Source organism: Sesamum indicum, linkage group LG9 (genome assembly GCF_026168435.1).
Source record: "Sesamum indicum cultivar Baizhima isolate 11 linkage group LG9, ASM2616843v1, whole genome shotgun sequence".
NCBI classification, from domain to species: domain Eukaryota; kingdom Viridiplantae; phylum Streptophyta; class Magnoliopsida; order Lamiales; family Pedaliaceae; genus Sesamum; species Sesamum indicum.
The window spans coordinates 2,672,911-2,699,284 of record NC_142665.1 but is presented as its reverse complement, the minus strand read 5'-3'; the positions used below and the strand labels follow the sequence as shown (position 1 = coordinate 2,699,284).

At 35.8% G+C, this 26,374-nt stretch overlaps 3 protein-coding genes across 9 annotated transcripts; 2 read left to right on the top strand and 1 right to left on the bottom strand.

The window, feature by feature from the left end:
• The first annotated feature begins 2,052 nt into the window (after positions 1-2,052).
• LOC105170345 (ethylene-responsive transcription factor RAP2-7) lies at positions 2,053-5,862 on the top strand. Of its 2 annotated transcripts, XM_020696524.2 has the most exons (10): positions 2,053-2,914; positions 3,074-3,099; positions 3,202-3,232; positions 3,334-3,421; positions 3,573-3,718; positions 4,257-4,301; positions 4,447-4,550; positions 4,667-4,785; positions 4,946-5,068; positions 5,388-5,862. In XM_020696524.2, the coding sequence occupies exons 1-10, from the start codon at positions 2,415-2,417 to the stop codon at positions 5,649-5,651; spliced, it is 1,446 nt and encodes a 481-aa protein (XP_020552183.1). In that variant the 5' UTR covers positions 2,053-2,414; the 3' UTR covers positions 5,652-5,862. The 2 variants fall into 2 exon arrangements, with proteins under 2 accessions (XP_020552183.1, XP_011089376.1); XM_011091074.3 differs by lacking the exon at positions 4,257-4,301 and having other exon boundaries at positions 2,055-2,914.
• A 1,526-nt stretch (positions 5,863-7,388) lies between these two features.
• LOC105170344 (uncharacterized) lies at positions 7,389-18,626 on the bottom strand. 3 transcript variants are annotated; one of them, XM_020696659.2, is made up of 15 exons: positions 18,469-18,626; positions 17,719-17,817; positions 15,400-15,527; positions 15,134-15,290; positions 14,944-15,053; positions 14,356-14,439; positions 14,234-14,282; positions 13,992-14,083; positions 11,679-11,823; positions 11,235-11,314; positions 9,768-11,158; positions 9,162-9,272; positions 8,234-9,073; positions 8,074-8,130; positions 7,389-7,870 (listed from the first exon to the last, which is right to left on the bottom strand). In XM_020696659.2, exons 2-13 carry the CDS (start codon positions 17,809-17,811, stop codon positions 8,505-8,507), a joined length of 3,009 nt encoding a protein of 1,002 aa, XP_020552318.2. In that variant the 5' UTR covers positions 17,812-17,817; positions 18,469-18,626; the 3' UTR covers positions 7,389-7,870; positions 8,074-8,130; positions 8,234-8,504. The 3 variants fall into 3 exon arrangements, with proteins under 3 accessions (XP_020552318.2, XP_088740740.1, XP_020552317.1); XM_088884614.1 differs by lacking the exon at positions 8,074-8,130 and having other exon boundaries at positions 18,469-18,625; XM_020696658.2 differs by lacking the exon at positions 8,074-8,130 and having other exon boundaries at positions 15,134-15,287; positions 18,469-18,625.
• A 1,325-nt stretch (positions 18,627-19,951) lies between these two features.
• LOC105170828 (L-ascorbate peroxidase 1, cytosolic) lies at positions 19,952-23,599 on the top strand. 4 transcript variants are annotated; one of them, XM_088885345.1, is made up of 7 exons: positions 19,952-21,451; positions 21,541-21,606; positions 22,329-22,372; positions 22,515-22,573; positions 22,701-22,780; positions 22,881-22,983; positions 23,058-23,599. In XM_088885345.1, the coding sequence occupies exons 1-5, from the start codon at positions 21,303-21,305 to the stop codon at positions 22,749-22,751; spliced, it is 369 nt and encodes a 122-aa protein (XP_088741471.1). In that variant the 5' UTR covers positions 19,952-21,302; the 3' UTR covers positions 22,752-22,780; positions 22,881-22,983; positions 23,058-23,599. The 4 variants fall into 4 exon arrangements, with proteins under 4 accessions (XP_088741471.1, XP_088741473.1, XP_020552323.1 ...); XM_088885347.1 differs by having other exon boundaries at positions 22,329-22,398; XM_020696664.2 differs by having other exon boundaries at positions 22,515-22,780.
• Positions 23,600-26,374: the final 2,775 nt, after the last annotated feature.

Sequence of the window (26,374 nt, the reverse complement as noted above, 5' to 3'; positions counted from 1 at the left end):
TATACTATATATCATAATCGGACAAAATTAATGTGAAAATTTAAATTTTGATCACGATTAATCTCCATTCATCATGATTTTTTTATGACTAAAATGTTTGATTTTTTGCTGCAGCAAATGTTTTAGCCTCATTTACAGAAATAACAACTAATAGTCATTGTGCTACTGTAGTTAATTAGTATCCGCCATATTTCTTTACTTTTAACCATTATAAAAAAAGTATATTTGTTGTAGTGGTTATACATCTTATTTTGCCCTATATACTTCCGTCCAACCAAATTTTAAATATTATTTTTTATATATATATACTAACCATCGAGGCACGCCATTCCCGCATGTATATAATAAATAAGATTTTATGTTTTAAACTATATTATAAATAAAAATATATATATAAACCAATACATTACATTTTTAGAAAGAAAAAAAAGAAAGAAAGAAAGAAAGAAAACAACAAAGAAAAATGAAAATCAATGTACGTAGGGGTATAATTAGTATAACAATAAAATTTATATTGTGGTGTTATAACCGTCATTTATGAGAGATTTTTCTTTTTATATATATAGCATATAGTATAGATATATATATATATATATACACACACACTATTGGAGCGGCATTTAGAAGAACTCAAACTTGGGGGCTCAATTAAAATTATTCAAACTTCATTTATATATAATAAGTAATAAATGATATATATATATATATATATAATATAGTAGGGAGACTTTGAAGGTATGCACATTATTGCATTGAACTACTTCTATTGACATAGTCAAGAAACATATGCAACAGATATGCTAGAGAGCTACCCTAGAATATGACTTCATTCTTAGTATCTTAGTTTTAATAATATGTACGGTAATTATTTATGTATATAATCATTATTTTTAATTAATTATTACATCATATATATATATATATTTTATATTTAACAATTAATTATATATAAAGACACTTGAACATTACCTAGAGCTGGGACAAAATTTCTTGTTTTGATTTTATAAGATAGATAGTAAATATTAATTGTACTTATTTGATATTGACGATGAATTAGTATATAAGTTATTATAATATTATTTATTTCACCCTTTTCCACATCCTCAGATTTTGCTACCGATCACATGTTTTTTTTTTTTAATAATGAAAATGCATTATTTGCCGTCCTTTCACAATTAACAGTAAAAGTAAGAACTACATATTGTTTGTTAATTTAATTTGAACTTGATTTGATTAAAAACGAATGAAAGAATCAAGAGATGTACAATATTTAGAATATGCTCCGTAAAATAAATATCGTGAATTTAATTTCAAGAAGTATAACGTTTTTTTTTTTTATGTTAATTTGAAAAGAGTAACCAATTGGATTGTTCTTATTTCAAAATTTACTCCACATTTTATTACATTTAATATATATATATATACACACACATTACATGTACAATATTTTTAAATAAAATAAAAAATATAATAAAATTTAAAATAAAAAATTAAGTGGGCTGAAATCATGAAATTGTGAGAAAGAGAGAGATAGTAGAATGTTTGGTGTCAGCAGTAAATCTAATTTGACTGGGATGTAATATTCGTTGCATACCGTCATATATATACTATCATAATAAAACATGAAATAATCAACAAAAAGAAAAGCTGAATAAAAAAAAAGAAAGAAAGAAATTGTCGACATAATCAAAGAGCAACCGGCAACGGGAGTGTCCGGTTGTGGCAAAGACAACCAAAGTAAAGTCGAGATTGTTAAAATATAGTGTAGAAAATGGGGAGTGACCCAAATATATTCTTTATTTCTTCCTTCAAACGTCCCCATCTTCGCATTCACCCTTCACTTTCTACTGTCACTAAATTTTGATTGGATTAATTTAAATTTATTTATATATTAATTATGTAATAAAAATATTACACTTATTATATAATTAAATAAAAAATCTAATTAAATCAACCTGACCTAAAATTTTCCACACTATTATTATAATACTATCCCCAAAAGTAGTAAACTTACTTTTGATTTCTGTCTCTCTCTCTCCCCCTCTTGCCAACGGCATCACTCATCACCACAGTACTCTTCCATGATTATTATTATTATTTAAGATGATTCCTCCTCACAATCACAATGCCACCACCTCCCCTGCAACTCATTATATCTATTTATATTCTCAAGCCCAAGAATTGGGGATGTATATAGTTGAAGAGCTGTGTATGTATGTATATATATGCTTCAACTCCCAAGAACTGGATCGCCTCTGATCATCACTTCTTTCTCCATTACTGTGTAATTTTGAAGACCCTTTTCTCCCAATGTTGTGTTCCCACCTCCTCCTTTCCTAATTTTCTGCATATATACTACTTAGCAGCCCTTTGAGAGGACTACAACTTTGATAGAGGCTCCCCGCTATACAGAGATGTTTGATCTCAATCTCACCGTAGATTGCATCGGGGAGCCGAATACCTTGGAGGGGCAGTCTCCGGCCACGTCCCTTTCCTCGGTGGTGAACGGCGAGGCAGAAAATGTTAGCTCCAGCAACGACGACGCGTCCTCCCCACGCGCCTCCGCCTTCACCTTCAACTTCGACATCCTCAACAGTACTCGGACTGATGATCCAGTACTAGGGAACCATGACCCTGATGATCTTGGGTTGACTTCGACCCATTCGGGATTGGTGACCCGGGAGCTTTTCCCCGTGAGCCGACTCGGCGAGTTGATCCGTGGTAGGCGGCAAAATGAAACGGCGGATCCCCCGGTCGATCAGGGACTCCGCCAACACTCCATACCGGGAATGGCGGTACAACAACAGCAGCAAGTACAAGCGAGGAAAAGCCGGCGCGGGCCCAGGTCCCGGAGTTCTCAGTACAGAGGAGTTACTTTCTATAGACGGACCGGCAGATGGGAGTCCCATATATGGTAATTTGCATTTCTATAATCCTATATATACATATATATATATATATGTGCGTGTGTGTAATTTTTCCCTTCAATTCAACTATATTTATATTACTTGACTATATGTTTCTTGAATTTTCTTTAATTAATGTGTATGTCGTGATTTGATCTTTGTTCCAGGGACTGTGGGAAACAAGTTTATTTGGGTAAGAATACGAGGTTTACTTTCCATATTTGGGATCATGTTGTCTCTTTTCTTTCTATTTTTGGTAAATAATTGATGGGTTCTGGTATTTGTTCTTGTTCAGGTGGATTTGATACTGCTCTTGCTGCTGCCAGGTAAATTCCTCTGAATTTAATTCTTTTGATCATTTTGCCTTGTTTGTGTTTCTACTTCTTTTAGCATCTGATTTGATGGTATGATTCTGTCCTGGCATCAGAGCTTATGACAGAGCTGCAATCAAATTCCGGGGTGTCGATGCCGATATTAACTTCAACATCAGCGACTACGAGGAGGATATGAAACAGGTGAGAAAGGTTTTGGACAATTTGTGTTGGCAAAACGTTTCTGCTATTACTATGTTGGTTCCTCGTTTTGGTTCTAATGTTGTTTCTTCTAAGGCAACAATCAAGTAGTGTTGAGAGCGTATGTATGTTCACATAAGTTGCATTTTGTCAGATTATGAATCTGTCCAAGGAGGAATTTGTGCAGTTACTGCGTCGGCAGAGCACTGGATTCTCAAGAGGGACTTCTAAATATAGAGGAGTCACGCTCCACAAATGCGGCCGTTGGGAAGCTCGGATGGGCCAGCTTCTTGGCAAGAAGTAAGAAACTAGACATCATTTCACATTGTTTTGTTTTGGTACTATGATTTTGCTCTGGTTCTAAGTCCCTACAGCGTAATAGATTATTCCCTATATTGCAATAAAATACGGTTTAAAAGTTATTATAAATCAATGTTATAAACCTACAAAAACCCAATTAATGTAGAAACGTAAGCTATCGACCATGGTTAATCAACATTTGACATGGTTCTTAGTTATGACCCAATACATGCCATGACTTTTTAGTTATAGCTGATATTTTACCATCGCCTGCTGAAACAACGATCAATAATCGTTGGACAACCGTAGTTAATTACTATTGACCATTGACAAAAGGTCATATTTCGAGTAGTGTACTGTGATTTTGTTATTTGTATGTGTTTACATTGGTAAAAACTGTTATACAAATATAGGTCGTTGGGAAAATATGTAATCATCGAATGAACAATAATACTAAGATTTCTCTGTGTGTAAATTATGCCGAGAAATAATCTGGGATTGTATGTTCATAGTGGGGATTGCGATGCTTGCACTGCAGGTATATATATCTTGGGCTATTCGACACTGAAGTAGAAGCTGCAAGGTCGTAATGATCATGAATTTTCACAAATTTCCCTGATACTGAAATTTATTACCCTGTGAAATATCTCAAAACCTCGATTCGTGTCATCCAACTCCTCTCTCTCTCTCTCTCTCTCTCTGTCCCTTTTGATTTTCTCCAAATTTAGGGCTTATGACAAGGCGGCCATCAAATGTAATGGGAGTGAAGCTTTCACGAATTTTAATCCGAGCACGTACAATGTGGAGACCCGATCGAAACCTTGTAAAGGAGGTAATGTTTTTTTTTTTTTAATGGTATCTTACTACATAATATTTTGGGTAATGTTTTGTGCGTTTGATTAAAAAAGGTAGCTCAAATTTCATGATGAGATATATATATTAAAGCAGGTAGCCAACATGATCTTGATCTGAATTTGGGGATTTCAACATCTCCACCGGAGGAGAGTGGACGGTTGGGTTCTTTAGTGTTCAATACTCATGACGTTCAACACACAAGAACATCCAAGGTAAAGCTGAAACATAGAATTGAACCACAAGTGTCCAAATCTAATGTTTATCTTGCGTGTATTACGTTGATGTACTTTGCTTCCACCATGTTTCTGCCAAATCTGTCAGCTTCTTGCGAGAATCGATATTATGTGTTGATGATTCAATCTGTTTGTGCAGCTACATGCGGAAAGTTCTGCCACGACAATTGTAGGTAATCGACCACTTAATGGACTACCAGTAACATCGGAGCATCCTATGTTGTGGACTGGCTTAAATCCTAAATTTGTTCCCATCTATGAGGTAATATGCCGGTTATTTTGTTCTAGCAACTTCCAATTCTATTAAACAGTGGTATCAAGTTATTGTTAGGGGCTGTGCTGTACTAATGCATCCTGTTGATGATGTAAAAACATGATGGACGTGGTGTGTCGAAGTAATAATTTAAAAATAACAAAGACGGTTTCTCTCATTTGATAATATCCGAGGGGGCATCACTACATTTATCCATATAAAATGAGCAGAGACAACAGGCATATTATGATCATGGTACACTAAACGGACTTGCATGTCTGAAAGTAGAATTTCTATGATGTACGAGATTTTTTGGACAATATTGCAGGAAACATCATCTGCCGAAAGAACTGCTTCCATTTCACCACAAGAAGCGGCGAACTGGGCGTGGAAAATGCACGGACAGGCTCGTGTTACCCCGAATGCAACAACATTGTGTGCTGCAGCATCATCAGGATTCTCGTCACTGGCTAAGACTGTTCCCTTCGATTCTGCTTCTTTAATTCCACTCCGCGTCTCATCTTATCCTAGTACATCGCCAAATACTTGTCCTAATTACTCTCAGATGAAGCTGTACTCCCCGCCGTCTTGATCTGTTGTTCTAGGTTAAATGTGGATATGCATGTAGAAATAGCGAATCATTTTTTTTTAAAAGTCAATAACTTTTCGGGTTATTCTTTTTGATGGATAGCATGGAGATTGATATACATAGAGAGCAATTTTAGCTTAGTACTGCCTTTTCATGTACAAGGATTCTTCTTATTATGTAATCAAAGTTTTTGTCAATCCTTAAAATTGGTTCATTGGCAAGAACCCACTAATTCCAGCCAACTTTTTGTGGGTTTTATGTGCTATATAAGGTATGAGGATGATACTATAAAAGAATTTTTGTTTTTCTTTTAAAGGAATGAAGAAAATTCGTATATATGCTTTTCAACAAGGACAAGAGATGATTGTCTAAAGTGGGTATTAATACGTAGTAGAAACAATGGGATATGAAGTATAGAGAGGTGATTGGTAAAGGAAATGCCACGTGGTTGGTGAGGTCCTTTTCCATTTAGCCGCATCGAATCTTAGGTTACTGTTTATGGGGAGATTCGGTAGCCATGTACCGTCAAATCAATAATTGTCTGCCACAAATGGTTCTATCCCGCCTCTTACTCTTACCTTTCAATCAATGCTACTCCATTATTATACCAAATTCACTCACATTGGTCAAACATTTGCTGCACACCAATTTGTGCGGTACCATGTTTTTCCATCTTTGAAACCTTAAAATAACACACACACACACATATATATATATATACAGACCAGACAAACTACTTCATCTTGAGTCCCAATTTATTTAAATATGCGATTGATTTTGGTTAAATTTTTTTTTTTGAGTATAAACGTAATTTTTGGTGCTGTCTTTACTGTTTCTTTTTCCCTCTCCCTCATTAAGACTTTCATTCTTTTCTTCATTTCTTCCTTCTTTTCTCTTTCTTACCATCTTTATGTCTCTGTTACCCTTTTTCCTCTTTTCTAATCTTTTTATAAATGAGAGTGGGAAAAAGATACTTTTGGTACAAGTCTCAAGGGGTTTTGATAAAATAATATACTTAGCCTAATAATTCATTAAGAACGTGCCCAAAATGCGTGTTGACAACCGTATTTCAGATTACCTTTTTGACTGAATTAGTAACATCGACCTATTCAAATACAAGTTTTCATACAATGTTGACTTTTAAATTATTTGAAAAATATTATGACCCGACCCGAAAGTACGAATAGAAATAGTCAACCAAATAATTGAGGGTAAGAATTAGAGGCTGACTAAGTAGAATTTTGTTTGAAGGCATTAAATTATTGGTCGGAACAAATCATGATGGAAGAAAAAAGGAACCACTTTGATCATTCTTGTCTGGTCTTTTTTTAACATCACATATAATAATAAATGTCAAAACAGAGGAGAGTAATGTTTTATTGACCAAAATGGAAAGAAAAATGAGTGTTGGGAGACATGAGTTGACAACATCAAAGTTATTATTGGTGAAGTTATAAGAATGTACGTCTGTCACATGAAGTAATGATTTTTACATATTCTTGTAGTGGTAATAATTATTCCGAATAAGTGCTCATCTTGCATTTCACTATACTAATAGAATAAATGTTTTTTTAACTATGGAAATAATGAGTATATAAAATAAAATACCAAATGAATTGTTAAGTTGAAATATATAATTCGAAGTGCATCTCCCGAAAATATTTTCAGTAAGGCAGTGGGGTGGGTGCACAATGCGTGACGTGACATAATTTAAATCATTCAATATTCTGACACCCAATAGATACAAAAATATTCTTGCTTTAATGGTTGGGTGCAAATTTAATTTCAAGAGTTGAATGGAAACTGCACTTAACGGCCATTCAGTTTGCTTCTTACACTACCAATTCCTTTCGTACATATCATGGTTTTGAAAAATTCAACCGTCTTTTTATGACTGCGAGTTAGTAATTGGTGTAGTGCTCCTCAGAACCAACCATTTGGTGTTGATCATTAATGGAAAGAGGAGGGGCAGGGGGTTCTTTTCAACACCCACATTTTCTCTACAAATGTAACAAATTTTGATCATTCTTGCTATTCTCTCTCCCTCCAACTCTAACATGAGCAGAGACTAGTAAACTCCCATCACCCAGTCCGGAATCAGTTATCTCGTCATCCTCCTCTCCCACTGAGAAAAACAACTCCGAAGTTGATGGACTGCCATGCAAATCATCCTTTCGCCAGCCTTAGATCGAGCCTCAGCCTTAGCTTCAACATCCTTTCACCTGCAAAAACATTACTGAAACCTATGAGATTTCTCACGACATATATCAGACCATTCCATATTTTCAACTCAAGAATGGGCGGAAAGCGCAGATGAGAGATGCTAATAAGATGACATCAAGGAGAGAGTATAATAGTACAATAAGCTCAAACTGTTTCTTCTCTTTTTTCTTACTTTTTCAACAAGGTGAACAACTACTAGTACCTCAGAACGGGCAAATGATTCTTCTCCTGTCTTCTTCACTCTCTTTTCTCCCCACCCCTTCTTTGCCCATTAATATAAGAATCAAGATTAACAGTCCAACTTGCTATTGATATTCAGTAACATTCATCACATATAAAGAAAAACCCCAGCCAAAATTTACCTGTTGGCTTCTGGAGTCCCCATTTGAGAAGGTTTGATCCTCTACCAACCTGAAAGTGGGCCCATCCAGACGAATCACAATGCATCCCTTAATGGGAAACTTCTCCAAAATCTTTTGGCATCATTGCTGTAAAGTGGATACAGTAACCAGTTATTGAGTAAATTGAGCGCCTTCGTTCGAACCCTTAATGCTGGTTTGTTAAGAGTCGCAGATCACCATCCTATTTCACACTGATATCGTCACAAACCAAGCAGAATAAGAGTCTTTAAAATTAAATCCCGTATGTCCCATTGTATATATTGCCTGAACTGGGCATTCGGATCTTGGAATCTTCATAACCACTGTAGAACTTATTATATCCCAATCGCTCAGTTCTGAGCAGCTCTGCCACACCCAAGTTATTCCCACTCTGGGCCTCAGTCCATCCATCCCATTGCCCATTTGAAATTATTCCATTCCTAAACTGAGGGGGGTTGAACTGAGAAAATGCAGAGAGATTATTGGATAGAGTTTGCTCCATAATCCTAGAAGGAATTCGATAAGCATCACGAAGGTTGGAAAAACTGTCCCCAAGGTTGGTAAATCTTTGGTCTTGATGTGGAGGAAAAGATCTTTGTACCAACGATTGGAATCTTGCATCTGCATATGTACTCAATTGCGGAGAAAAACTAGATCTTATGTCTAGGCTTGGGGTGTTGATGCCACCTGGAAGTGTCCCTTTGCCAACAGCCAGAATTGCCGGATCCATAAACTCAATATCACCATTTCCAAAATTATTACCACTTGAGGGTGTCTGATACTGATTTCTTAATAAAGAAGCACCATCAAGGATATGATTTCCTGCAAATAAAAAATAAAATTAATTATCAACGAGACAAGTGTATTTTGAATTAAAACATAAACCTTAAATTTGCTCAGAATGACTAACCAGATAGCGATTCCATAATCTGTTCTGTCCTCTCATGAGACCTAAAGCCTGGAGGTGGCACCCTACTAGGCACTGAAAATCCTGGAGGGGCAGATATCTGAGATCTTGAAACTGTTTGAAGACATTCGAAAAGAGAGCTTGAGCGAGATGAAAAACAAATAACAGCTCGTAAAGGAAAGAAATTGACATGTTCAGATATTAATGACACTAAAGGGGCTAGAGTAACTTTAAAGTACACTGCCTCTGGAGAACAAATTTGTCACTTCAAGAAAAAATGTCAAAACAACAGAAATGCATGTCAATAAGTTGAGGATACAAGCACAAGTTACAAGGAAACAAAATAGTGAATCAAATAAGCTAATCAGTGCAATATCTCGAGAGACATTCCCAAGTGCATTGTTCTCTTCCCAGGAATAAGTTTCAACAGAAATACGACTTAGTTCCATTAGTACTCTGTATTCGGATCAATGAAAAACTAACTTGTGAACAGCCTCAGCCGCTTACAAATTACAAATAACCAACAAATTCATGATAAAGGTCACACAGTCTAGGACTCCAAATAAAACGATAAAATATTCAACAAATTTGAAGTTAGTGAAAACTAACCAGAAAGCTTGTTTGAAGAGATATGAGAATGACTGCCGGCAAAAAGATCCGATTCTGTGCCACTTAAAACAGGTAAACCATTGACAAACTTCTCAAGATGCAAGTTGTTGGTGCCAGAGAAATCATGGCCAAGTCGGTGCGGCTTAAAGGCCTCTTCATAGTAATTAATAGACTGTCCAAAATCAGACACTTGGTTTATAGGTTCCTCCTCTCTAGCAAATGAAAATCTTGATTGGCTGCTATTCTGAATCTTCCGAGAGACCGGCACACCAAAAGACCCTTTCTGTTTCTCAGTTTCACCTAACAACTTAGCCAGGTTCTGAGGTGAAGTTAAAGACTCATCCCATGAGTCAAAGTCCATTGACAAAATATTTGATATTATGCTGCTCTCCCCAATATCAACAGTACCATTGTCTGCTATACCTTCATATCTCCCAAGTAGAGACCTTTTCTCTTTACTTGGAAGCAAATTAGAATATTCGTCATCATTAGCCTCAGCATTATTGAGTATATTCTTAGGATGCCCACTAGAAAAATTAGAGGTTGAAACCATCAGATTGCTATTTCTATCTACAACCTGCCTTCCCAAATCTATACTGACTAACCCATCAACATTACTAGAATGAGGAGAATCAATATCAGTATGCTTTGATAAATTCAATGCATGAGAAAAATCTGGTACTCTATTGGTAGCAATCTCAGGATCCTTAATCCTTTGGTTATCAAAAGATAACAAATCATCTTCGATTTCATGCAAGTTGACTTCTGTTACTTCAGATGGCACTGCAAATCTATATTCAGAGTGGACAGTTGCATCGGATACCCTCTCAGTTGTACTTGCAGCATTTCCAGATCTCTGACAAATCGGTGGTTCTCTAATGTGCTCAACATAGCCATTCCCTAACTGTTGGTTTTCATGAATGCTCATTGATAAAACACTAGAGCAAACATTGTCAAAGTTTCCATCTGTGACATCAATAGAATCTTTATCTGATGCAGGTCCACTAGAAGATACAGACGAATCAACTACATTAGAAATATTTGGTGGTGGCTTGGTTGTAGGTGGGCTGTGAGGCTTAGTGAAAGGCAAGTCGACCACACGTAAAGATTCCACGGAACTGCCACAACCAGTAATTCTTCCATCCATATTTGATTCCTTTTTTACATGTTCAATATTTTCCATTTTACTTTTTTCTTCGCAAATGGTGCTGTCTGAATTAGGAACTACATTCTTTTCAGCATCACTCTGCGACAAAGAAACTTGACTTGCATTTGAAACTGCCTTCGAATTTGCCACTATACCATTACATGTGTCAGGTTTCTCACAAAGTGGTCCACTGGAACACGGTATACTTGTTGGCAAAGGCTGATTATTGGATGAACGAGTACCCCTGGTCAAGACAATCGGATCCTCAGAAAGAGTTGAAAAATAATGTTAGGACGAAATACAGCAGAAGCATGGGGTACCATGAGGCTCCGGCTGGAAGAGCAGCAGACCTGCCAGAGCTACTGTTTGGTGGAGAGACTCTACCACTGGTTGCTGAACTCTGCTAAAAGGAGTAAGCGTGAGCAGGGAGGAAAGAATCAAGTTTTTCAGCAGTAATTGACATTTCAGTCACAATTACCACAGGAACAATTCAAATATGGTATATCAAGCAATGCATTGTCAACTGTCACAATCATCCACTACATCAGCTAAGACAACAGATATAGTTTCCTGAAAAAAAGTAATCATCATAACTGCAGAACTGATTTACGTAGTCTTCATGAAGCTCAATGCAGCATAATGACAAGAAATGCCAGAAAAAGTAAAAAAGGTAAAAGTGGATATTAAATACAGCTGAACCAGCAAGCAAATTTACTCAGAAAAAGACGACTTTGGTGGCAAAAACAATAAGAAACAAATCTTACATTTGTATTTATAGCAGTCTTAGTTGTAGGTCTCCCTGAAGAAGTGGAGCTATTATTGCAGTACTCATCTGCAGGAGGAGGTAACACATTTCCTGAACGCCGCTGCATACTATTTGCGGAACCGGTAATTTGTTGAACTCTACTCCTTTAAAATCACAATAGAGGTGAATCAGATACTAGAGAAACAATAATAAGGTCAAAATAAACATATACCAAAACCAAACAAGTCCCTCCGGCCACACCCTGCACTTCCACAGATAATGTTCCATTTCATAAAATGGTAATTTTCTTTCCAACATTTAAATATGATGGAATTATACTACTACCCATCAACCACCACCTTCAAGGTTAAAAATGCAGAAATACCAGAAAAGCTTTCACCTATTCAACTCAGTTAAAATCATGTATGAATATAAACATGGACAATGATTATTGGGCAGTATAAATTATTCTCCAACAGGATTACCACAATTTTAAAATCATACTCAATTTCCAGGAGCAGACATTAGGCCCGAGAAAGACATCAGAAGATACTAAAAGCACTTTGAATACATAGTAGTCAGTGGCGCACGGCGCACAATGGCGCCAAGGGCTCCTGGAGCCATGGCGCACGGCGCGGCGCGGCGCGCGCCTTTTCGAAGGATGGCGCAAATATAAGAAATAATCTATATATTTATATAATTAGTATTATTTTGATTAGATTAATGTATAAATATAAAAAGTGGCAATATATGCTATCAATCTACAATAAATATAGACATAAACATACAATAAAATATTGTAATTAATCATCCCAAAAAGAAAACACTAACAGAACAACTAAAACACTCAAAGATTAATAAAATCACATCAATTTCAAAGATTCAATCGACATAATTAGACCAAAAATTTACACTTCATAAATTTAGAAAAAAAGGTCATACCAGTGAACAGCAGTGGCAGATACTATGGAAGAAAGAAAAAGAGAAGAATTGAGAAGAAAATGCGTTGAAAGAGGAGAAGAGAGAACTGAATAAATAAGACTCAAGAATGAAAGTTACCCATGCATGCAAACTTCTTAATTTGCTAAAATTCCTTTTGTAAACCCTAAATTCCTTTTATATTTAGGGTTAATTAACCTAATTTATTGTTTTAACTCATGGGCCTGGGCAGCCCGGGATTTCTCCATGGCGCACCTGGGCAGTCCGAAATGGCGCCCAGGAGCGCGCTATGGCGACGCCATAGAGAAGGCGCGCGCCTTAGCGCGCCATTGACTACTATGTTTGAATACAACAGAAAAAGTATTTTACTTCATCAACCTCAAGGGAAAAATGAGTCTCACACAGAACTCAAGTCATTTCACTAGAAAGCCTGGGCTCCACACATCCTGACCCACATGCATATCTCAAACCATAAAGTAGCAATAAAAGGTTTCAGTACCACAGGGAACCAGTTTACAATCAATTTCAGCCAAAGAATTGCAGGCACTAAGAACAATAATCTTGATTCAACTAAAATATATGTCGACTATATAAGATCCCAGTACACTGATTATCAGCCAAAACAGATCTCTAGTGGAGATTACTATGCAAATTTAATCCTCACACAGTCAGATGCCTAGCAAAGAACACAAAAATCCTGTAGAGACAAGCTTGCACTAAAAACATTAAAAGGTGGAAGCCCCACTTCCCCCACCCCCTGCCCTCACCACCATAAAGAAAAGGCAAGAAAAGATGGAAGGAAAGAAAGAAAGAAAAAAGACAAGAAAAGAAAAAAGAACGTACACAAAACTTTCCTACATACAATCCAATCCTCAAGACTCAAACTATGTAGCTAACAACATAATGGCAATTACTGGAAAAGGCATGATAGTGCAGGTAATATATATATATATATATGAGGATAATGAAACATTTACTTTGAAATACCAGATTGGACACAAAACTTCGTGGAGGAAACACCAAGGATGATTTATGAATAAGTTGATCGAATTGGCAATGAGAGTAAGGGCCATTCTTTTCTAGCTCAACCAGTACATGCCACAGCTTTAGGGTACACAGGAATTAAAGAAATAAGGTCCGTAGTTACAGTCTATCTGCTTAAGAATGAACAGGTAACCAATTTGACTTCCAGGAGAGCAACACGAGTGCAGAACTATACGTTATAGAAGTCATCTCTGAAGACATGATTTTGGTCTGTCTAAGAAAAGAGAATTTCAACACTCACAAGTTTAACCAAACTAGAAGCAGCAGTGTCAACATATGCAAGTTAACATAAAGTGAAAAATGAAGTAACAGGAAAATAGTTTAGCTGAATGCATCCTGATATAAATACCTTGTGTAAGCAGATATTATTTCATCCTTAGTAAAACTATCCTCTTGTGAGCCAATCTCATGTAAATATAGACAATCTGGGTTGCTGCACGGCTGGACCAAAAATTTAAACCCTTCATTAGGAGACACTATGCATGCACCACCCAGTGGGTGCATCACCAGAGCTTGTGAACTATTGACAAACTTATAATCAATGTGAGATTCTATTCAAAATTTGATTCGTAAAAGGTATAAAAACCGTACCATGTTTCTCAGCCATGCATGACAGTATTTTGTAGTCCCAAAGCACGCCCTGCAACAGGGGTTTTCAAAAACCATTCGATATCATAGAAAGAGGTCAAAGAACAGAAATACAAACAACTCACTTCAAAGATCTACCATCCAGAACAAATCCATGTACCAACTGAATACACCGTACTGCGTCCTCCTCCTTTGAATATGTTATATATCTAGTTCGAAACAACCAACGCGAAACAAGTAAACAACAATATGTAGAAAAAAATAAAAGAAAACCAAACTGAATAAGATATGTCACACATAAACAAGACACTTTGCACAAGAATCTTGGTATAACAGATGCACTTGATGATGTAATAAATATAACATGTAAGCAATCTTAATCATCAATATATAACGACACAGGCCAGAAGACATTGTTGATCTCCCTAAGGCGAGTTAGTCATAAATGACGTAAAATTCTATGTAGTACTAGTACATAAGCAAACTAAAAACAATCAGGCATGTTCACTTCCGCAGGAGCTTGGGATTCGATAAAATCACATTCTGCAATTATCCTGCACCACTAGCTCTGATTCCTCCCGCATAAAGGGAAATTGTAAACAAATTAGGCAAGATGAGCATCCACAGAATCATTCAAGTAAATATTCATTAAATCCTACACACATTATCTAATATCATAATATAACATTTGCACTCAGAAAATTGGAACCTACACACTGCATGTACTATTTGCAAAATGTTGTATAGCACCAGTCGCTGTTCGTGATATCGACACCTTCAGCACCTTTCCATACTGACCAAAGTACTCTCTGCGCTGAAGGAGCTGCTCAACCAAAACCAACAGTAATAAGACAAGAAGAGAGATGGGGGATGGTATGAGCAAAAGAAAAGGGAGGTAATTACATCCTCATCTGCAAAATTCAGTGGCAAGCCCACAACATACACAAGATTCCGCTGGATAACTCGTACACTACTTAGTTGCTTCCTTCCTTCTAAAGTCTTGCTCTTTCCCTTCTGTGACTTTTGCTTTTTTTCCACATTGATCTCTGAAACCAGCCTGCTAAATTTATAGCAGGTCATAATTAGGGCAGAGAACACTATAACCTTACTTTTCGAAGAGTGAAAGGAGATCTTCTAGAATAGTCCACTTAACGCCTTATGGTAATTACCTTTCACATTTTGCTGCCGTTCCAACAATCTTTTCCTTGTTATAAGGAGTACGACATGCTGGACAACGCCCTTCAGTCTCATCTTTCTCAGCCATATCCATTATGTGGTGCCAACACCAAACACAAATCTGCAAGAATGGAAAAGATTGCGCGTCCATATAAGCAGAAAATTCAGTACATGAAGAAAAGGGAAGCAGCAAACATTTCTGACAGCATATAGATAGTAAGAGATAACTATTTGTCAATGCAGCTAGGAATTAACAGTAAGCAAATACAATCCCGGCACAGCCATCACAATTACAGCAGTGTCTATTATTTCTTGAAAACATGACTGATTCTCAACTCCTATTGCTCTTATTTGATGCTAAAAACAGATTACCTGCTACGTACACAAAAATGTAGCAAGAAGTTGCAACACCTGTTGCTGTAGCAGCTATACCCCTCACTGACTTATATTTTGGAAAAGCTTTCAATATCAAACTTTTATTGGTATTTAGTCAGACCATAGAGTTAATTTCTCGCAAGCTCGGAGAAAGAGCTACTCATTCTTTTACAAATCCAAACCGCAAATTTTTGGAATGTTCTAATACCACCACTAATTTCAGCATCCCATATACATAGTTCATAGATCACAGAAGACTAAACAAAAAGGGGACAAGAGAAACACTCAGAGAGAACTCTTGGACAAAGAGGAGCAAACCAACATGGTTTTGTCTTTTCCTTACAATAATTCATTAAAGTTCTAGCTCAAGAGGCAGATGCATTCTTATAGTTGGCAATAAACATGGAAAGGAATGGTGCCCATATACTGCCAACAGGTATGTTGTCATTGAAAGTAAAAGATATGTAACAGTAACACCCATCAGAAGTAAATCATCACAAGTCAGGTACAACAAAGTATGGTCAGGAAAGGTGCAAGCCATACTCAAGTAATGATATAAAGCAAAAGTCCAAAATAGCATGTTAATGTAGGTTGGTCTTGGAGTTGAGAGAATGGCAAAATAAAAATATATTCTGTCCTTGGAGTGGTTTAAATAGCACATCAACGTGCTCACACATAGGGTTAACTTGTTAGTTTTTATACAAGTTAAAAAAACATTATTTATGCCAATATAGCATATTCACTAATAACTATTTTTCATGTGCATTTCTACACATAGAAAGAAAGAGCTCCTTTCTCAGCCTAGTATCAATTAGAATGCGGCTTAAAGTCTTATAAGTTATGATCAGTAATACTTAATGGCCCCTAACTTGGGATCATGCAATGAACATGCAATAAAATGTTAAAGATAATGCTGCAAACCATATGAAAAGTCATATTTTAAAGAAAGTTGACTGGCCTAGGCAAACATGTAACAAGAAAACATCAATTTTTCTCTCTCCACTTTTTTCTATATTTACTTCTCTCAGTTTGTACTGGGTGAATAAAAAAATCCCAAGTCCTCAATCTTACAAGAAAGAAATATAATAGGACGCCTCCAAAAAAATATAACTAAAGAAAAGGAGGAAAAGAGAACACACAGTGCAATGAGCATTTATCTGAACTATCTTGAAGAGCAATCATGCCATACTCACAAATTGATGGTTTTGAACTATACACCAAAAGTGCCAGTTTTGATACTTGAGCAACAGTATCAGGCAGAACTATCAAGGACCACAAAAGGTTTTGCTCCTTGATTAAGGAAACTGATTCTAAGAGCAGATCCTGTCAGTTGCAAAAAGGCATTCAACTATAACCTAACCACCTCCCTCATCTCAACCTCTTCCAAGATCATTTCTCAATTATCACAGTATATTTCATAATAATGGCATCATAACACCATTTTGCATCTTTTGTCCTCAAACTTATACTTTTTCAGCATAGCTCAGCATCCTTTTCAAGCCTTAATTGGGTAACAAGTATAGCAAACCAAGGTGTCACATCTACTGAGAACTTGGGCAAAACAGGACCAGCCTCCTCAAGGATGCCGACAAATCCATCAAAGAGAAGTTCAGTGCACTCAGAATCCCAATCACATGTCCAATTTCTGGTTATCGCCAGCCAGAGAAGTGGAACGGCAGCAAGACCTCAGCAAACGAACCGAATTCGACCAACACAAAAGCAAGATGAAACCCTCCTACAATTGGTATGTGTTTTGTATGCAATTTCACATGGTTCCAAACTGCAACACGAGTTACTACGCTAATCTTAAAAAAGTTAGCTCAAAAGCACTACATTCTCCAATCGCCAGTTATGTAATACAGGTGCAAAAGAAATGCAAACTCCGGCAGATGTTACAAAATAAAAATAAAATCTACATGCAACATGCAGTAATATACCTCATAGCCACACTTGCAAGGCTTCAACTGCTGATCAGTCAAATCCATCTCCTCAGCGCAGAGGGGGCAAGTTTTCTCTCCTTCGTCGCTCATGGTTGCCTTAAGACAATTACATATCATACAAGTAGATATTAATTCGACTAGAACACAAAACCGTTACATGTTTAGAAGCAACCAAAAATTACAAGTAGATTAAACTGAATTTACTAATAATGCAATAACAAAACAAAAGTGGCCCAACATCCAGCACAAAAAACAACAGATCATCACAACAAAGATTCAAAATTAGTAAAAAACGAAAAAGATCGACCAAATGCAAAAGGATAAAGTCTGAATCTAGGTAAGATAAACTTCACTAGTTCGGAATAGAAATCATTTTACCTACCCAATCCAAAGTGAAAAAGCAAAGGACTTTTAACCATGATGACCATATAATTTATACACCTTTTCCTAATTAAAATCACCATCGACAAAGAAATATCAAATATCTCGGCCAATTACAAAACCAATTAAAAAAATCAAAATTAAATCCAGTAGAGAAAAATAAACAAAACAGAGCTCCAAAAATATAAGGTCGTGATCAAAACCCGATTGAGAAGAACACTCAAGAGCATCAATTTAACTCAAAAAATTCAAGAAATCAACAAAGCTCAACCTGATTGATTAAAAAGAAAGAAAATTGAATCCGCTATCTGTAAATAAAATAAGGGATCTAAAGGGCGAATTGAGATTGGAGATGCGGCGACTTACAGTTGATGATTGGATCGAGAAAAAGGATACAAGATGAACAGCGATATGGAGATATAGATACAGATACAGAGAGAGAAAGAGAGCCACAAAGAAGACTGAGTATTCAGAGAGAGAATGAGAGTGAGAAAAGAGAAAGGGTTGGCTTCGGATGATGGGCCCTTTTATGCTGTTGCTATTCGGATCGGGTTTCCATCTCGACTTGGGTTTGACCCGGGTTCAGATCTCTCCTCTCTTGCAGCCGATGCCGATGAATGGGCGACCCAACTGAAAATGGGAGGAAACCCAATTGCTAATTTGGTGCTCTTCCTTGTTGAAATTGGAAAAATCAACAAAAAGATTTTTTGATAAAAGAATTATAATAGAGATTTAAATGAATGGTATATCATGATTGCTGAATTTTCGAAATTTTGAATTCAATATTATCTTATAATTTAAGCTTAATAAAAAGAATAATTATTTGTTATTTCCGTACTACAATGTTGCAATTTTTGTTATTATCGTTGTTCCTAATTTGACTCTTTGTAATATATGAGGAACCTAAAATTGGAATACATTAATTGTTTCTGTTCTTATTACACCGATATTTAAATTTTATACGGGTAATACAAATAAAAATGCATGTTATGTATTCTTTTTCATTTTACGATGATTTTTTTTATTATTTTTAGAGTGAAATAAATAACAAATTTAATATCCAATTATCTAAATAGTGAGATGTCATATTTTTTTTCATTTTTTTATTAATAAGTGTATTGGAAAGACTTAAAATTTTTGTTTCATGTACAGTATAAATTGAAAAGGAGTCAAGACGTCCAATACCTCATACCGACAGATTAATCCAAACAAATCAGCACAAAACTTATTGAATTTATTTTTAGACACGATTCGACCCTATATATATTTTTAAAAAATAGATTGGGCCAGGCCCAATAATTAAAATAAATATTTTATATGTTTAAAATTTTCGAGTAGTATTGACATTATTTGTACATATCATAAAAATATATGTCTAGAATCTAACATTTGCAATCTACATTAATTCCCCTCTCTACTAAAACATGCGGAAGCGGTTGCAGCATAAATCACTCTCAAATGGTTATAAATTACTAACCAAAGGTGGAAGTTAAGTTGAAGGAGAAGGTGATTGTTTAACTATGAGCTAGAAAAGTTGTTGCAACCATTATAACACTTCCATCAAGGGTATAATTGTTGAAGTCATCATGACTTTATCAAGAAATTTTATTTTTGTTTGCAGCACTGATCATCAAGTAGCTCATTATCTATTTTGTCGAGTTTGAACTAATGTTGATAATGTGAACGAGTTGAATGTAAAGATATTGGAATTCTTTCGATATCGATTTTTAAATTTTTTCCCCAAATTCAAGCTTATAAAGAAAAAATTAGCATTAATTAATAAAAATAACTGAACAATGAGGTCATTTTGGTTATTTCTCAACAACCATAAGACCAAATACTCCCAGCTTTGCACAATACCTCCAATTAAATATTTCCTCCTTTTTTTGTGCTAAAATTCGGTTGTTTATTTCCAATTCGTCCCCAACTCATAAAATGCCAACCGTAGATTCGGACTCCTGGGGACCAATCATTGCGATCCAACGGCTCCGCATAAACGTTCCTTCACTCTTTCCTTGTATGTTTAACGGCCCTCTCTACGTACTCACCTCATTCTGCTTGCGCTCTCCACACTAGTTCTCTCTTCTACTTTCTGATCGCAGCATTGATTTTTGTTCTCTTTCCTTCTTTTTTTTTCAGCGTGTAGATGAAATGCTAATGATCCTGTATGTTTTTCAGGATCAGAGTTGATTACCTCTTGTTTTCTTGTTTGTTGAAGTGATTTTATGTATTCTATCAGAGTTTTTTGTGTTATGGAAATGAATCTGATTGTAGAGATCGGTGAAAATGGTGAAGAACTACTCAAAGGTGAGTGAGGAGTACCTGAAGGCCGTGGAGAAGTGCAAGAAGCAGCTAAGAGGTTTCATCGCCTTCAAGCACTGCGCTCCTCTCATGCTTCAAATAGAATGACGAGAATGCTCCTCAAATAAGAGAAAAATAACAAAAATGGCCCAAGATCTGTCCACTTTTTAGCGGGTTGGGTTGCTGGACTGGCCCACCCAATCCGACCCAGAGTTGAGATTTAAATTATTAGTTGTTGGATCTTTTAGGGTAGACATTCTACTAAATATTAACACATCGGCCTGCATGGGAACACGTAAATATGTCGTTTATGTTGCATTTATTGTTCCCCGGATGATATTTAAACCCTCTAGACCCCACCTATTCTAACTTAAGAGTGGCCTTAGCTGGGGTTTCCTGGCATGCTTCTTTGTTCTCCGGATCCACATCCCGGCTTCGAATCGACTCTTGACCTTCAGTAATTGAGGATCACGCCCCGACCCATAAAAGCGACCTGGATCACCCTCATTCCATCTGCTCTACATTTCTAATGATTCTGTGAATTAGTAGATGTGTAGTAATTAATCTATCACTTTGCAGCTTAAAATGGGATTACTGTTTTTGGTTTGAGAAAGTTCTGTAGTTCGCTAGCTGTCATCATCTGTAGTGATTGTAATTCGGTATCCGCAGCCTATTTTCCATATTGATGAGGCCAAGAATGTATTACATGTAACTTTAAAGACATACACATGCACGCATACATACATGTAAAATATATATGATAATATGATATTACATGTGCTTTTGTCAGTGTTGGAGATATGCAAAGTTCTTGAGCTAAATTGTTATAACATTTAGTTCGGACAATTAGAAACACAGTCTGCTGTTACTGTAGGCGGCACTCTGCTGGTACATTTGATATGAGCAGCAAGACTGCAGGCCCTTTTGGGACCACGAGATTAAAGGCTGAGCAAGGACATACTGCCAACAATGGCATTGAAATTGCTGTTAGGCTCTTGGAGCCCATCAAGAGCAGTTCCCCATGCTTTCTTATGCTGACTTCTATCAGGTACTTTCTCGAAAAGTATATCTTTTACTTTGAAACAACACAAGAAGTGTTAGGTAGTTGAACTTTTTGTGTCATTCCACTCCATACAGTTGGCTGGTGTTGTTGCTGTTGAAGTTGCTGGAGGACCTGAAGTTCCATTTCACCCTGGAAGGCAGGTTAGTGGACTCTTCTTCTGAACCGTTAACTTATTCAATGTATTGTTATGTAGAAAGGACATGCTTCAGGAGTTATTTTGTTACTGTGAGGGTATGGTGTTAAGCGGTGGTGCTGTATGTATGGCTTTCCCTTTTTATATTTGAATGGCAATTCTGTGGAGGAATAATCTAATCTGACATCCGGAACACATTTTGGTTAATGAATCATTGAATGTGATAAATTCTATCATATTATAAATCGGTTTCTGCTTGAAGGAGGCTCTTTCTTTGTGGCCTGCTTATGTAGCTATAACAGGTTAATCCTATTAATTGTGATAAATTCTTGGTGGCAAATATTCTTTACGAAAATTGAGTATATAAGTCTACTTCTTGGTATTCTATCTTGTGTTTTGCATCACATACTGAGCAAAGCCCCCCTAGAAACCCGCGGATTGCTTTGAATAGCGTAGTTTTCTTAGCTCCGGGGACTGCCTTATCAAATGCTGGATTACCTGTTGACTGGCTATCATGTATCACATGAATAAAGAAATGTGATCATTATTCGTTGAACGTGAGGGTTTTTTTGTTCTTTTCGTGGTCTTATCCTTTAAGTAGAATTATCCTTCGGGAAATAATAACAACATTCCTTTTCCATTTCCATATGGCGTGGATGTAGTATTAACTAATACTTAATAGCATTACAACTGCGACAATTGAAAAATGTTGATGGTTTAATATCTCAGGACAGAGCCCCCTACTGAAGGTCGCCTACCTAATGCTACCAAGGGTGAGTTTGAGCATTCTACCCACTCGGTAATTAGAAAGAGACTATATGTTTAGCTAAGATTTCAGTTGCATTGGAATCTTCCTTTTGTTTGTATATGTTTTTCGTCTATCCTGTTTCTTATTTCATCTGTTGTTAAACGCAGGATGTGACCACTTGAGCGATGTTTTCATCAAACAAATGGGCCTGAGCAAACAGGATAATGTTGTACTCTCTGGTGGCCACACTCTGTTTTGTTCTTGCTATTACTTTTTGGTTTCCTCGACGCCACTTCCGGGAAATGGTTACTTTCATATACCAGCAACTAAATAAATAATCCTCTATCATACAGGGAAGACGCCACAAGGACCCTTTAGGATATGAGGGACCATGGGACGGCTAACCCTCTCACTTTGACAACTCTTACTTTACGTGAGACCTATAAGCCTCTTATATTTTTGGATTTAGAATTAGCACATAACATGTTGATGCCGCTGTCCTCTAATTTATTTCTCCATCCGATTGTTAACAGCGAGCTTCTGGGTGGAGATAAAGAAGGCTTTATGAAGTTGCCATCAGACAAGGCACTTCTATCCGACCCTGTGTTTCAGCCTCTCGTTGAGAAATATGAGGCGGTGTGTAGATCTGCCTCCCTACTCATACATTGCATGTTTTATTTCTGTGCTGACTTGTAGTTATTTCGAACTAGGACGAGGATGGCTTCTATGCAGATTATGCAGTTTCCCACATGAAGCTCTCTGAGTTGGGGTTAGCCATAATTTATGTTAAAGGTTTATGTGTTAGGCTCTGTGTGAGAAGCGCTATTCTGTTCACATGTTACTGCAAATTTGAAGATTTGCCGAAGCCTAAGCTACAGAGCGTCTTTCCTCACAGATGGAGTGCAGATTCCTTCACTGCTTTTGATGGCTGTGTTGGATTTTGACGATGTTGCTAGTCATCAAGATTTTACACATGTTTTAGAGAAATAATTAAGCGAGAAGATGTTACACACCTCTCCATCTCTCCATCCTATAATTGCGCGCGCATGCGTATGCCGATGGAGCTAAGGTTCTCTGTATCCATTATTAGGTGTTGGACATAGTCACATGGCACTCCTAGCGCAATTTCATGTCTCATGCTATCGATAAAAAACATGGGAAATTATAATTTGAATAAAATTTGTGTAATTAATATGAATTAACCGATAGTAAGTGTAGAGATTAAAAAGAGAGATCAATTGATTCTGCTCAACTCGTTCTGAATAATAGTTTTTCTTTTTCTTTTTTCCCCTCTTAAGTGATTGATTGAATGTAGTCATCTTAACACATGTTAGATTTGTTCTACTCTCCCCTTTTTAAATTTTTTAGTTTGACTAAGCATGAAACTTAAAATGAGAACTTAGAAAAGAAAAAAAAAATTGAAGTTGGCAGCATTCAAATTAATGGTTTAATAAGAGGGCATGATAAGTTTATTTTAAGTCGTAATTTGCTATGATTTAGAAAAGGAAAAAAAAATGAGGGTTTTGTTTTTGACATAGGGAGTATGATAAATGGGCAGTAACGCGTTCAATTACCAAACACAAAGTAATGCACGTGTGCAATATCCATGGAAGAGTGGCTGGGAAAGTGCTCCCGGGGAAGTGCGATTTTACGTGTTCTTGTCGGGTTATATGCGTTGACTTGCACCCAAAAATCTTACAATCATCATTAAGATTTAATAAATACTACAAAATCATGCGTCGGTGCCCGCTTAACATTACAAATAGTATACTACTGAGTTCATCTTTTTCTTTGTAGAACATATTGATTTCTTTAACAAACGCGACTCTGGACAGGTCAAATAAGTTGAATTGATTTAAGGTTGTACGAAGTCAGCTTGACGTTTTCCAAATATAGTTCACACATGACAATGTTGGAGTCAAACTTGGAGCTAGGGTACGTAGACTCGGTTTCCACTCACTAAATTTAATAACAATTTAGTAGAGTATTCTTTTCAATTTTCATATATACGCAATATCATAAAAAAAGAAAAAAAATTTGTGAAACTCCAATACTGCTTGCTTAAGAGGATTAATTATTAATGAATTTTAAATTTCATTCGAATTGAAAATTGAAGTCGTTTCGAAGATAGTTTAGATTGGGTATTTAAAAACCTGAGAAGAAAATAGATTGTTAGGTTCGCTTAAATCAGTTTGTGAGGTCGGTTATAAATATTAATTATGGTGTAAAAATTATAAATAACATGACCATAAATGAAATAGTTGTGTTTATATGATCAAATGTACTCACTTATATGGGCTATGTGACATGATCCTGAGCTGTTGTTAGCAATCTGCAGCTTAGTAGTAGGGTTGTCAAGGCAGGGGTGCGACCGATTCAAGGAAGAAAGACATGGATTCTCGATCCAAATAGGTATTTTGCCGTTATGAAGGGAGAATTTATTTTGATCATTTCATCATTGAGTAGGATTCATACCATCAAAATTAATGTTGACAAATACACATTATATTAATTTATTTTCCCAATAAGAAAAAAGAAAATGACAATGCAAGAAAACAACATTAATGTTGACCATTTTTTCTCCTTCCGGACACATCCCATCGTGGTGTGTTTGAAACATTTTGGTCAAAGTTAAGGATTCAAAATTTTGGATTTGGTGTATGGATAAACTTCTATCTTGTCACAATAATGATTTCGATAGTTGTAACAAAGACAATATTTGAGTAAAAGACACCAATTAGAAAGAATTAACGAAAACAAAATTGTGTATAAATTTGTCAACAATAAATAATTAATAATATATGTATAATCACAATGCAATGATTATAAATATAATTATCATTACATCTCCGCTATCATTAAGTTATTAATATAAACATGTTACTAATTATTTGTAGTTTCAATTTGACATAATTCTGTCTTTAATAACTATATTACGATTTAAAATTATTATATATAAATTCGTAATAATAATTTTGGCACAATCACATATTAGTATACTATAACGTCAATAATATTATATTTTCTTGCAGTGTATTTGTCAACAAAAGTATATGCAAAATCCACACAATACTTTTGTGTTTTGGTGACTTTAAGATTAACAGAAATGTTAATAATCCATAGCAGGACTGAGGGTGAAGAAAGCTGCCTGTCTGGGAATGAAACAGAGACAGAGACAGAGACTTTTGGTCAACGTCGACGTGCTCTATTAATTTTTTTTAACATTATTTGCAAGCTAAATAAATAGATATATGGACCCAGTCAACTAACTCCTGTCCAGGGCAATTAATTTAACAAGTCACCCGAAATTTTAATAATATCTATACATGTGTGTATATATATATATTATGGGATAATTCATTAAAAATCGTTCATAAATTTAATATCTCAAGCTCTAGATTCCCATCTTTTTATTCTCACCTGATTTCAATTTGATTCAATATGCTAATATGTGTGGACTCATCGAGCATTTTAAGATTTGTGGTTCACCTGAACTTGTAAATTAGAACAATTTATAATATTATTGTCTAATATTGGGGATGCTATAATCTAGATATTTTTGATGTGGTTCTTACGATTTTTTGTTTTGTAATTTCTCGTTCAGGAGGAATGTATGTGTATTTTATTTATCAAAAAGTATATTTTATATAATGACGTAAACACAATCTCAAATAAATTCAATTTCCCGAATAGCTCATAAGTGATTATAATACTTAATTTTAAAATGAGTTGATTTTTTGAAATTTTTTTTTTTTTGAGTTCTTGAATTGAAAACTAATAGCATAAGAACCCCTTCCACTTTTTCTGTGGTGTTCTCTCTCCTAACCTATAAGAAACGTGCAACCTCAACCTCATTTTTTTTTTGCCCTTTTCATCCCCAAAATTTGGTCTAATTACGATATTCACCCTCATCGTTTTGGAAACTTACAAAATGCGCTGTGATGATTGAGATAATTATATGTAATATATCCCATACGATATTAAAAGGAAAAAAGAAATGATTAAAAGAATTAAAATCTAAAAATAA